The following is a 12,494-nucleotide window of genomic DNA, read 5'->3' as shown; positions in this document are numbered from 1 at the left end:
TAGTTATCATCCTTTTACTGTTATGGGATTGCACAGTCACACAGGACTTTTATCACACGGGGAAAATCAGGGGTTTAAACTAAATATCCCGTGAAAATTCTGTGTTCGCGATTAAGATTTTCACACGATGTCATGATTAAAGAGTCATTATCCTGGGAATAACCAGGGAATAATCAGCAACAAATCATTCATGGGATTTCCCCATGAATGATTTATAGTAATTATTCCTGGAATAATGACTCTTTAGTCATGACATCGTGTGTAAATCTTCCTTGTGATGACACAATTTTCATGGGATATTCACTGTTTAAACCCCTGATTTTCCACCAGCCTGTGTGATAAAGTTCATAGTGTCAGAGTCTCCTCCTCTGCCCCATTCCTCTCTCCTTCACTATTCCAGAACAGCAGGTTTTTTTTTAAAACAACAACATTATTTTATTTTAAAACCATGCATTTTAAAACCACAGAGTTAGCATAACTCCTGAATTGTGTTAAGGAATAAAAAATACACAAAAGGCATGTTGTGTAGAGCACAAGGTAGGCAGGTAGGGCTAAGGATGAGGATGGAAGAGTGTGCAAGGGGCCGGCAACATCTCAGTCACGCAAATGGAAGGATGTGCGGTAGTGGTAGGTAGTGCTCCAAAACTGGTATGTATGCCATTCCCTTCATTAATGTATGCATGGTGAGAATGGAAGTGGTGTGATAAAATCCTAAGGAAAGGCAGTAATAATATGTAGTACTATAAATAAAATAAAATAAGGAATTCTCATAGAGGTCTCATGTTTTATGTTACAAAATCATAGGATGTCTTGCTGAGATGAAATGGAGGTACTGGCAAGTATTATACGGGGCATCAGTGGTGATGCTTTATGCCATATAGTCAGTCTATGGGGCTAAACAGACAGGTAAAAAGAGGTGCTTTCAGGCTGGCTTGAAGGTGTGGCGTTTAGATGACACATGTCTTGAAACCAGCAGGAAAATGCCCTTTAGGCGCCTTATGCAGAGAAAAGCCATTTCAAAAAGAAGCAGCTTTTTCCCACTTATTCCTGGCTTGAAGCTATATCATGTGGTCATGACATGAGCACTTGGGAGCCGGCAGTGTGTTTGGTGGGGTTTCAATGTGGCTTCAGAAAAGGCAGCTTCAAGCCACTTTTTCCTGCCCATCTGTTTCACCTCTATGATTCACTAATCTTGCTAGGAAAGGGCTTTAGGACAGAACTCCACTTCTCACCCATCAGAAATGAGCAGGAGGGCCTTCAGATTCAGTAAGGTTGGTGTACAGCTATACCTGACTTGAATGGAGGAATGTGTTCCTGGGCATGACTTTTTAAATTTGGCACCACGGGCAGAAATAACATGGAAAGAACGGGAATAGATTCCTACACCATAACAAAAAAGATCAAGACTTTTCAGCACATTTTTTATTCAGCACTAACAATAGCCACACCTGAAATGAAACAACCAGGTCAAGCCAGCCTTGCAGAAGTAAACAAAAACATTTTGAGTCTTTTAGGCATCACTTGAAGGCTTCTTCCAAAATCCATCAATTTTCTTTCACCTGCTTCCACTTTTCTTATGATTTCCATTTGGGTGGCCAATCGTACCAATTTATGATTTTAAAAGTAGCTGGTGAAGCAGTCTCTTTTTTGCTCTCCCCTTTTCTCTACTTTGCTGTTTATGCTTAGTAAGAGATTTAGGAGGCAGCTGCTGTTTACCTTTCCTATTGCAGGCTGACACATTTAGCTATAGTAGGATTGGCTAGGATGAAATCCCACTCTATCCTAGCTCAAGATTTATCACTTTACTGCAGACATGCTACTGTAACCCGTCACTAAAACTCCGTGTTTCTCCAGTTAGACCCAAGTGCAATTTGTGGTTGGAAGTCTGCGCTTAGACGCTTGGTAACAATAAATGTTTGGAAAATGTGCACATCTTTAAAATGCGCATTAGACTACATACATCTTTAAAATGTGCATCAACATCCTTTACCCAATGAGAGAGAAAAATGCGTGCAGTTTAAGGATGTATGCAAACAAGTGTGCATTTTAAAAGAGTATCAGAAATATGCAGAAATTTCCATGGAGAGAGAGAATATACTTCTAATGGAAAGAAGGGGCTGGGTGGGCATAAAATGCCTTTGTAAAAGGAGTTTTATTGTCAGAGGCTGTACTATGTTTTGAAAGAAGTCAATAAATGCATGACAGTGAAATAATACACATCAGTGTATTAAACGCTCTATCTAATGATGTGTGTGTGCGCAAGATGATGAAGTCCAGAGTCTAACATTAATGGCATAATCGTTACTACGTGGCATATATTTTAAAGAATGTAGAGATGGATGGCCTTAGCAACCATCCTCAGAAAAGTAGTGATGGAAGAAGTGGCTATTAAATTCTTCCTTGGCCTAATTAAGCTGCCTTTGGTCTCATTAAGCCTTTGCAGCAAGTTTGATCAACACCAATTATTTTAATTGTATAAGAGTCCAGCTATGGGTGTGACAACAGTATCTAGGTTAAAACAGAAACTTATAATTGATCATCCCAGGAAAGGAATGCAGTTATGGCCTAGTGAAGGGTTGTTATGAACAAATCCAAGATTTTCTTGCAGGCTATGCAAATATACAGAATCCTACTGAGGTTAGATTATTTTCATGAGCTTCCGCTATTAATGACTATTAACCCTTTCAGAGCAACAGCATAGATACTTGAAGCATGTTTAAATCCTACAGTTTATGTAAGAGACTAGTGCAATTCTATTTTCCCTTTGAAATCTTGCTTTTCTTATTCTTGCACCTGGACACAAAACATTAAAAAGCATTTAAAGAACTGAACACAAAAGCCCTTTTTAAACTGAATTTTGCTGTCCCTTAGGCTGATTTGTAAACAACAACAATAAGAAGTATTAATTTGGAAAGATCAGGCTGCAAGGCAGGGGTTCAGCATGTGGAGCCTGTCTCCTATTTTGTTTTGCTGATATATTTGCTTATCAGTCCTCCCTTTTGGTAAGCAGATTGCCAGAAACTCTTGTGTGCTCATTGGTAAGACTAAACTATGATAAGGGCTTATTGTAAAATAATTTCCTGATACAGCAGGGAAGGAATTATCTCTTTTCAACACTCTTGCAAATCGACAAAACCCAACCTTGCCTTTCTGGTTTCCTCTGCATAACTCACCCTATTCAAGGTCTGTATCAGATTCAAGGGCTTTCCCTCTCTCTGCATGGAAATTTCTGCATATTTCTGATACCCTTTTAAAATTCACACTTATTGGGCCTTTACCTAATGAGATAAAATGTGTGCAGGTTAAGTATGCGCTCAGATTTGCAAAAAGTCATAATAGAGCAGACCAAGGTAAATTATGATAAAAATAATGTACACAAATAAGTGTGTGTTTCAAAAGGATGTCAGCAACATGCAGAAATTTCTATGGAGCGAGAGAAAAAGGTTGATCCATATTTTAAATATGTATGTAGTCTAAAGATGTGCAAATTTTCCAAACATTTATTGTTACCAAACTGTACTATGATGGGAGCCGACCTCTGCCTCCTTCCCGGTCTGGGAGCCAGGCCCAGGCTTGCTCCTAAGCCGGGGAGGAAGCGGAGACTGCTCCCATCGCTGCGATCGCCACGATGGGAGCCGGCCTCCGCCTCCTTCCCGGCCTGGGAGGAAGCCTGGCCCGGCGATCGTGGAGCCCTGGAAGGCCCCGGCGAAGACTTCAAGTGGCTCCGCAATCGCGGAGTCCTCCAAGGCCTCGCTGGGGCCTGCAAGACGTTGTCTCCCAGGCCCCAGCGAGGCATTAGACAATGTTTTAAAATGTAAGACCTTTTTTTTTTTTTTTTAATTTCCTGGCCAGGAATTTTTTTTTTTTAAAAAAAGGTCCTACATTTTAAAACATTGTCCTACATTTGTCCCGGTTTTAAGGTCTTCGGGGATGGCAACCCTAAGTACACTCATCTCTCCATATTTGTGGCTTTGATATTTGTGGATGTGATTATTCACGGATTTGATTAATATGTTCTCTCTAAGAATATCTAGGTCCTCCAGTGCAACTCTATGGTCAACTTTAACTAAAAGTTGCACTGAAAGACCTAGAGATCCGTAGAGAGAATGCTCTACTAGGCATTTGTAGCCCCTCCAGCGTATTTCTATGGTCAATGTTTGGCAGAGGTTAGCCATAGAGTTGCACTGGAGGACATAGAGATTCCTAGAGAGGTGTCCTCTCAGGTTAAAAGCATGGTGTTTTTTTATTATTTGCAGTTTATTCATATTCACTTCTGCCCCTAACCCTAGCAAATATGGAGGGACAAGTGTAATGTAGTTTAGCCATTTGATAGCAAGAAAACATATAGTTTATTGGAAAGCCTGCAACATATATTTTGTGCATTTTGGTTGCCCCCCTAAAGGCATCACTGTTTTGTGGGTTTTGGATGTTACCCTAAGATCTAAGTTATTGCAATGCTATAAATTTGGAGACTGAAGGAAAATTTCACTTGGGATAGCACAATTATTATGGGGGGGGGCATGATCAATGCCCTCATGTTGTTGCCACCACCCCAAACCCAATCCCTGGGATTGGAAGAGACAGTATTATATTTGAAATAGAGCACTTGGTGGTGGTTTGAGCATTGGACTATGACTCTGGGGACCAGGGTTTAATTCCCATCTTGTCCATGGAAACCCATTGGGTGACTTTGGGCAAGTCACACACTCTCAGCCTCAGAGAATAGCAATGGCAAACCCAATCTGAACAAATCTGGCCATAAAATTCCCATGATAGGGTCATGTAGGAAACAACTTGAAGGCACACAACCACCACAACTCCACCTATTGCATGCCTTTTATTGGGAGCTATGGAGTAGCAGGCTCTCCTAAGGAAGAGTCTCCACAGAACTCTTCCTCAAGAGACATCCTAGTGCTGCTTTTAAACAGAAAGACAGAAAAAGGGGCACAGGAGGCAACCAATGCCCCACTTTAACTGCCTTGTCTCAGGGAGAAGGAATCATGGGAACTGTAGTTTGTGGTGGCAGCAGAGCTCTGACAGAGAAGGCTACATGACTCCCCAAACTACAATTCCCAGAGTTCCACTGCTTTGAAATAATGTTGTCAAACGCCATTATATTTGCAGTGCTGAGGCAGCCTCTAACTGGCTCAGTGCGGTGGAATCATGGGAACTGTAGTTCGTTGTGGCACCAGAGCTTCTCTGACAGAGAAGGCTAAATGCCTCAAGAAACTACAGTTCCCAGAATTCTATCGCATTGAGCCACGGCAATTAATGAGGCACCAAACAGGATTATTTCTGCAGTGTGTGGGTGCTGCACAGGGCATTATCTCCACAGTGTCAAACTCCATAGCGCTGGGGCAGCCTTTAGTAGCCATGGTTCCATGCGGTGGAATTATGGGAAGTGTAGTTCGTTGCGGCATCGGAGTTCCTTAATAGAGACGGCTCAATGCCTCACGAAACTACAGTTCCCAGAGTATCACCGCATTGAGCCATGGCAGTTAGAGGCTAGGTCATTTCTACACTGCTGAGGCAGCCTTTAACTGACGCGGCTCAATAACATGAAGGCATCATGGGAAGTGTAGTTCGCTGCGTCACCGGAGCTCCTTCACAGAGAAAGCTAAAATGCCTCATAGAACTACAGTCGCCAGAATTCTACCGCATTGAGCTGCGGCGGTTAAAGCGGCGTCGAAATTGGCTGAATGCGGTGGAACCATGGGAAGTGTAGTTCGTTGTGGCGCCGGAGCTTATCTGAGCGAGGGAGACGAAATGCCTCGCAGAACTACAGCCACCAGAATTCTATCGCACTGAGCCGCGGCGGTTAAAGCGGCGTCGAACTCCACAGCGCTGAGGCGGCCTCTAACTTCATGGGAAGTGTAGTTCGTTGCGGCGCCAGAGCTCTCTCTGTCAAGGGAGACGAGCGGCCTTACAGAACTACAACCCCCAGAACCTCATAATGGCGGGTGTCAAACCATCCTTGTTGCTGCAGCTGTGGCTGAGTGCGGTGGAACCATGGGAAGTGTAGTTCGTTGCGGCGCTAGAGCTATTTGTCTCAAGGGAGACGAGACGCCTCACAGAACTACAACCCCCAGAAAGCTCAATAAGGCGTGTGTCAGACCTCCCTTATTTCAGTGCGAGGGAATCATGGGAAGTGTAGTTCGTTGTGTCTCCACAGCTTCTCTGCCTGTGGGGGCAAAGCCTCATTTCTCCCAAAGCTACTGTCGATGGATAGGGGTTTAAAGCGGTGTGGGCGTGGGTTGTTCCTGCAGTGTGGACAGGGAAGGCGTGGGGATAAGAAGCAGAGGGCGCCGGTGGCTCCTCCTCCTCCTCCCTCAGCGTCGAGGGCGGTCCTCCTTCCTTGTCCCTTCCTTCCATGAAGCGCAGGCCCCTCTCCTCCTTCTCCTCCTCCTCAGTGGGGAGGCCGATGGGGCTGCTGCTGCTGCTGCTGCTGAGGTGATTCCTCCCCGAAGAGCCCGGAGGGAGGGAGGGCCCTGGATGCCTCCTCCATCATCATCACCACTTCCACCGCCGCCTTCATCATGGCCCACTCCCCCGTCCAGCAGCCTGGCCTCCCTGGGATGCAGGTGAGCCATGCCCCCGCTGGAATGGGGCTCCACTGGCTGCCTCCTCCTCACACTCTCCCTGCTGGGCTTGCATGCAGGGCGGGGGGGGGGGGGATTAGTCATAGTCATATTAACCTAGATATTAAACCTTCCTCCCACATTTTGGAGGAGGGGGAGTGGGGGCACACACAGCCCTTCCAGGCAGCGCTTCTTCAGGGGGAAGGTTTAATATTTAGGTGGTTATTGTTATTATTATCTGACCCCTAAGTGAAAGGGAGCCACCCCCCTTTCCCCCTCTGCTTCCATTGAGATATATATATATATATATACACACACACACACACACACACACACACAATAAGGGACACATAACTCTTCCAGGCAGGGCTTCTCAAAGGAGGAAGGTTTAATTTTTAGAGTTTTTTAAAATTATCTGCCCCTTAAGTGAAAGAGACCTCCCCCTCCCCCTCCCCTTCTGCTTCCATATATATATATATATATATATATATATATATATCTCAATGGAAGCGGAAGGGGAGGGGGAGGTCTCTGCCCTTCCAGGGCTTCTCAAGGGAGGAAGGTTTGGGTTGCTTTCTTTTGGCCCCAACCGGTATAATCTGACTCCTAAATGAAAGGGAGCCACTCTCTGCTTCCATTGGTTTTAATTTTTCAATTCTCGCTCTCCTTTCCCAAGTGGTTGACTGAGATCCCCCAGATGTGGGCCATGCTTTTGAAAAGGGTCTCCCACACACAGACACAGACACAGACACAGACGCAAACAACAGCAGCCCTTGGTTTGAACCACTGCAGTTGTAGCCTAGGGAGAATAGATGACCTTCAGAGTGTCCTGTGGGATGGGGATGCTGCCCCTCTGGATATGAATCCTGGCAGGAGAGGAGGGAGGTTAAGAGCAACCCAACTGATCTGGAAGGGGGCTGCTTTAGTCCAGGAGGATGCCTCTCTCTCTCTCTCTTTCTGTGATTCAGTATTATCATCTCTCTCCTTACAGCCCTTGATAGTTAGATAAATAGGGGGAGAGATTTCGTCTCCTTCTTTTATTTGGTGTACTCCTGCTCCCTCCTTCCTATCTCTGTGCCATCCAGATAAGGCAAGGCAACACTGGGATGGTGGTGTCCTTGAAGGGATCTTTGCTGTGAAGAAGTGAATTTGGAGACTCATTTCAAATGTTAGGTAGCTCACAATGATAGCGACATACTGTTTTGGCCTTAGCAAAGTGGGGAGGGATGGGCGATACCACAGATTAGGAGACAGTGGCCTATGCAGCATCCACACTGTACAAATAATCCAGTTTGGTACCACTTTTTAATTGCCATGGTTCAAGGCTATGGAAACCGGGTGCCACAACAAACTACAGTTCCCAGAATTCCACATCCTTGAACCGTGGCAGTTAAAGCGGTACTAAACCAGATTATTTCTGCAGTGCAGCCTTTTGTGACAGGGAGAGTTTTCTGTCCTTCACAGGCTGCAGCAGATAGGAGTCATTTGGGCTTGTTTTGGCTGGAAAGGTTGGTATGCTCTCTCTCTCCTTCTCCCTATGCAAGGCTCTTGCCCCACAAGGACAGTAAATAGAAGGGAAGCTAAAGGGTGGAGAAGTGTGCTTCCTTTTTTCTAGCACTGCACTTAAGGCATCGGCATTGGGGAGGGCGGGGTGAAGTATTAAAGCTAAAGTATGAAGCATGCTTCATGGTGTTTCTGGAAAGATACTGCCCTTTGCCTCTGTTGGAGTTGACCAGGTTTTGTGAGGTTTTGAGGAGCATCATTCTGAACCAGGCTGCCCTGCAGAACAGAGAAGGATAGGAGAAGAGAATGGTAGGTTTTGATGGTTTTGAGTCCTGGAGATAGTCCTTCCTTAAATGACACACTTTCTCTTGAACTTCCTGCCCCAGAGTTCCTTAATTCCTGGCTGACATCCCCTATGCATTGATAGAAGGAATCAGGTGCAGCAGGAAGCGGAGGACAGCAACCTTAGTGACACCACTGCCATGGAGCCTCCCTTGACAGAGCTTAGGAGCAACCACTGAGAAGGCTCTTTCTTGGGTCCTCACCAGCTGTATCTGTGATGATGGTAGGACCGAGAGAAAGTCCTTCCCCAAATATCTTAAAACCCAGGTAGGCGTTTATTAGGGATATAGGATCCCTCAGACACCCTGGCCCTAAGTCATATAGGACTTTATAGGTTATAACCAGCACTTTGAATTCTGCCTGTAAATGGACTGGTAATCAGTGAAGATGCTTCAGCAAGGGATATATATCTATATCATCTATCTATTTATTGTACTCAATATTAATATGTTCAATATTTTCTCTACCCTCACAAAATCTAGCCGAATATGTACTGTATGTTATTTTATGTCTGTTGTATCTCAAATTCGTTCTAACCAATCCTCTCACAAAGTCATCCTTCAAAATCCTTTTGCTTCATGGCTATTTCTACCCTTCTTTTTATAATCAGGTTACATACAATTCCATCCCTTAATCTCTTGGATTTTGTTATAGTTCAGGTTTTGAGTTCATTTGTTTTATTGTTATCTTTTTGTTTGCTAGACTTAATATATACTTTTTAATTCTTTGTGTTCCTCCAAGGCTGGCAGCAGAATTTATAAACTAAATCCACCAGCTATGTAAATGAATCTATGGATATTACAGGTGCACAAGAAAGCCTCTCAGTCTATCTGCCCATGTTATTTGGGGCCTTCAACAGGAAAACACACAAATCAAGCAGTTCTAACTTTTGGGAAGCTTCTTTTTCTGGTGGCTTAAAGACAGTTCTTTTTCATCGTAGGCCCTGCATTAACTAAAAGCTTGAATAAAACGCATACAATAAAGGGTTGCACTTTTGAGAGTTAATTGTTCTTTCAATAAGTTACATAGAATCATAGAGTTGTAGAGATGTAAAGGGCCATCCAGTCCAACCTCCTGCCATGCAGGAACTCTCAATCAAAGCATCCCCAACATGACATCTCTGTGATTCTGTATTATTATTGTGGGCCTTCAAGGCGTTTCCGACTTGTGGCGACCCTAAAGTGACCCTATCATGGGGTTTTCTTGCAAGATTTGTTCAGAGGTGGTTTGCCATTGCCTTCCCCTGAGGCCGAGAGAGTGTGACTTGCCCAAAGTCACCCCGTGTTTTTCATGGCTGAGCTGAGAATCGAACCCTGGTTTCCAGAGTCCTAGTCCAACACACAAACCACTGTGCCAAGCTACCTCTATATTATTTAGTTATTTTTTTAAACCCTAAATGTGAAACTTTAATGCTATTCATAATAGAACCCTTGCCTGCCAAAAGAAATCAGATCTGTGGCTGGCTAACTATTTTATAGCTATGAGCCACTTTTTAGAGTGCATTGGTCTATGAGAGGCAGATACAGATTTCATATTTCTTACAAAATCCCCTTATAATTCTTGTGTGTTTTTCTTTATATTCATATTGCTATGATGAAGGGAGATGGTGCTACAGAACTCTTGCATGCATAATTGGCGGTCTCATGCTTGACTGGATTGGCCCTCTGATATTTTGAAGTAGGATGTAAGTTTGGTCCCAAGGCAAGGTCTGAGGATATATGATGCAGGAATCGTGGTGATTCTAAGCAAGCTTTGTTCTGATCAATGCTTACCCTGGATTTTTTGACAGAAGAAAAGTGGAATACAACTATAATAAAGAATTGCATTATATTCAGCCCTCCTACCTTTGCTGTTGAACATTTTTATTTTAAAACCCATTTGTTCAAAACCAGAAGTGGACTTCTTCCAGTCATTTCCAGTTTTAATCTTCATTATGTAGCATTATGGGCAAGTGTTGTGGTCCCTGGAGTCTCTGGGGCAAAAAATGGATCCCCAGACTTGCCACAGTTATCCATCCCTGTATTAGAGGCTTAACTTTGTTAAAAATTTATTTAGGTAGACAAAAAATTAATATTGGATGCTAAACCTGGCTGGGGATTACCAGCCACACAATCTTGCCCGAGGCACCTTGCAAAGTAATGCTAGCCACTTTTACTGTTTTAATAGTAAAATATAGATCTGTATAGCATGGCAGAATATGTGTGTGTTTGTATTTGCAGCAAAAAGGCCTTTAGTCATGCACACTATACTGCTTCCACTACATTAATGCTAGTGTTATGCTACTCCAGTCCTCTGTTATGCATATGTATATGCTGTGATGACATGGATCCATGCATATTGAAAATACAGATATTTTGGCTGCAACTTTCTGTTTGTCTGGCTCCTTCCGTGTTGGCATCTCAAGTCAAATGCATATAATTCTGTCTACCTGGCAACTCTAGGCCTGTACCCCTGTGATAACTCCTTATCTGTTTGCCTCTTGGTTCCTTAATTGATTCCTGTGGTTGCAGGTATAGAACTGGTGTGTGTGTGTGTGGGAGGAACTGATGTAGCCTTCTTGATGTTGGACTGCAAATCTCATAGTCACTATGTTGACTCAGTTTGGTAGGAGTTGCAGTCTGGAGGCCTGAATGTTCCCCATGCCTACATTAGAAAAGGGGAAGGCAAAAAGTGCCTAAAGAACAAGGTGTAACACCTTCTTAATGATGATAGGATAGACTCTTCACCCTTCACCAGGGATATGAAATGACACATTAATGGAGCAATAAAAGGAGTGAAACCACTTTGGAGGTATTGACTAGGTAGAACGTACTAGAAGTGGGGTGGGGAATTTATGGCATCCAGAGTTTGTTGCCTCATCCCGACTTCTGGCCATGCAGGCTGGGATTAACTGGAATATAGCACTGTCTGGAGAGCCACAGGTTCCCACCTCCAGATTCCCCATCCTAGAGAATATTTTTCCATCCTCAAACTTGTTCATAAAATGGCATTCTAATCCCTGTTGTGTGGCTTCTATGCTGTATGGAATTAGCACTGTTAAGGTACATTTTCTTTCCTTATAATCTTGGTTGCTAATAAAAGTGGAATTTAAATGATAGCTGTCATGGTTGTAGAGCAAAGCTTGAAAGTGTGTCAGTAGCGCATGTGGAAAGTTCAATAATTGAGAAACTGGGGATTTGAAATTGCAGTGACTAAGGGAGAGAAGGCTTTTCTGCCTGAATTACCCCATTTTCACACTTCTTGCTTGTATTCATTTTAGCATGGTACATTATCCTTATCTGTATTACCTTTATTCTGCAACCCCTCAATTCTTTAAACATATATACTGTATGCCACATAACTTTGGTTTCCATAGCATGGAACTTGGGTTCCTTAAAGTGGGGTTTCTTTTGACTGGGAAGGCATCATCTTGTCTCCCAGGTTCTTCTCGCAAGTAGAGTATTTCCAAACAGTGACCAGAGATCAGATGCTCTGTTGGTAATACTGCAGTCTTTGTAATAAACTTAATTGCCATATAGAGAAGAGTATTTCCAGAAATTGTGTGTGTGTGTGAGAGAGAGAGAGAGAGAAAAGAGGGTGTTGAGCATTTGCATTGAAGAGCAACATGGTAGCAGTGGAGCTTCACCAGTTTGCCTAGAGCCAAACTGTAGGCCTGCTTTCTAAAGCCTACAGAGTCAGAGTTTCTGGCAATTCTCCCATTTAACGAATTTTCTGCCCACTGTATACCGTTGATGCTGTGTTGTTTTTGTTGTGCCTTCAAGTTGTTTCTGACTTATGGTGACCCTAAGACAACCTGATAACGGGATTTTTTGTTCAGAGGAGTTTGTGATTGTCTTCTGCTGAGACTGAAGGAGTGTGACTTGTCCATGGTCAGCTACTAGGTTTCCATGGTCAAGTTGGGTTTTGAACCTTGGTCTCCCAGAGTCCTGTTCCAACACTCAAACCACTGCCATCCTGGCTTTCACTGATGCTATGTTATACAGTTGACCTCCATATCCACCGATTGGATTTAACCATCGATTTATCCACGGATTTAACCATGCAAAGCTTGAAAATATTCTCAAGAAATAT

The 12,494-nt window shown here is 43.5% G+C and overlaps 1 protein-coding gene across 1 annotated transcript in view; it reads left to right on the top strand.

The window, feature by feature from the left end:
- The first annotated feature begins 6,098 nt into the window (after positions 1-6,098).
- Positions 6,099-12,494, top strand: part of LOC149319172 (serine/threonine-protein kinase 24) — a 38,569-nt gene continuing 32,173 nt past the window's right edge. Inside the window, exon 1 of the mRNA XM_089511195.1 lies at positions 6,099-6,581. Coding sequence (XP_089367321.1) covers positions 6,537-6,581 — 45 coding nt within the window. The 5' untranslated portion in view covers positions 6,099-6,536. The remainder of the gene's footprint in view (positions 6,582-12,494) is intronic.

Source organism: Sceloporus occidentalis, unplaced genomic scaffold (assembly GCF_023333645.1).
Source record: "Sceloporus occidentalis isolate IW3139 unplaced genomic scaffold, rSceOcc1.0.p SCAF_2, whole genome shotgun sequence".
Taxonomy (NCBI): domain Eukaryota; kingdom Metazoa; phylum Chordata; class Lepidosauria; order Squamata; family Phrynosomatidae; genus Sceloporus; species Sceloporus occidentalis.
This window is presented reverse-complemented; position numbering and strand designations above follow the sequence as displayed.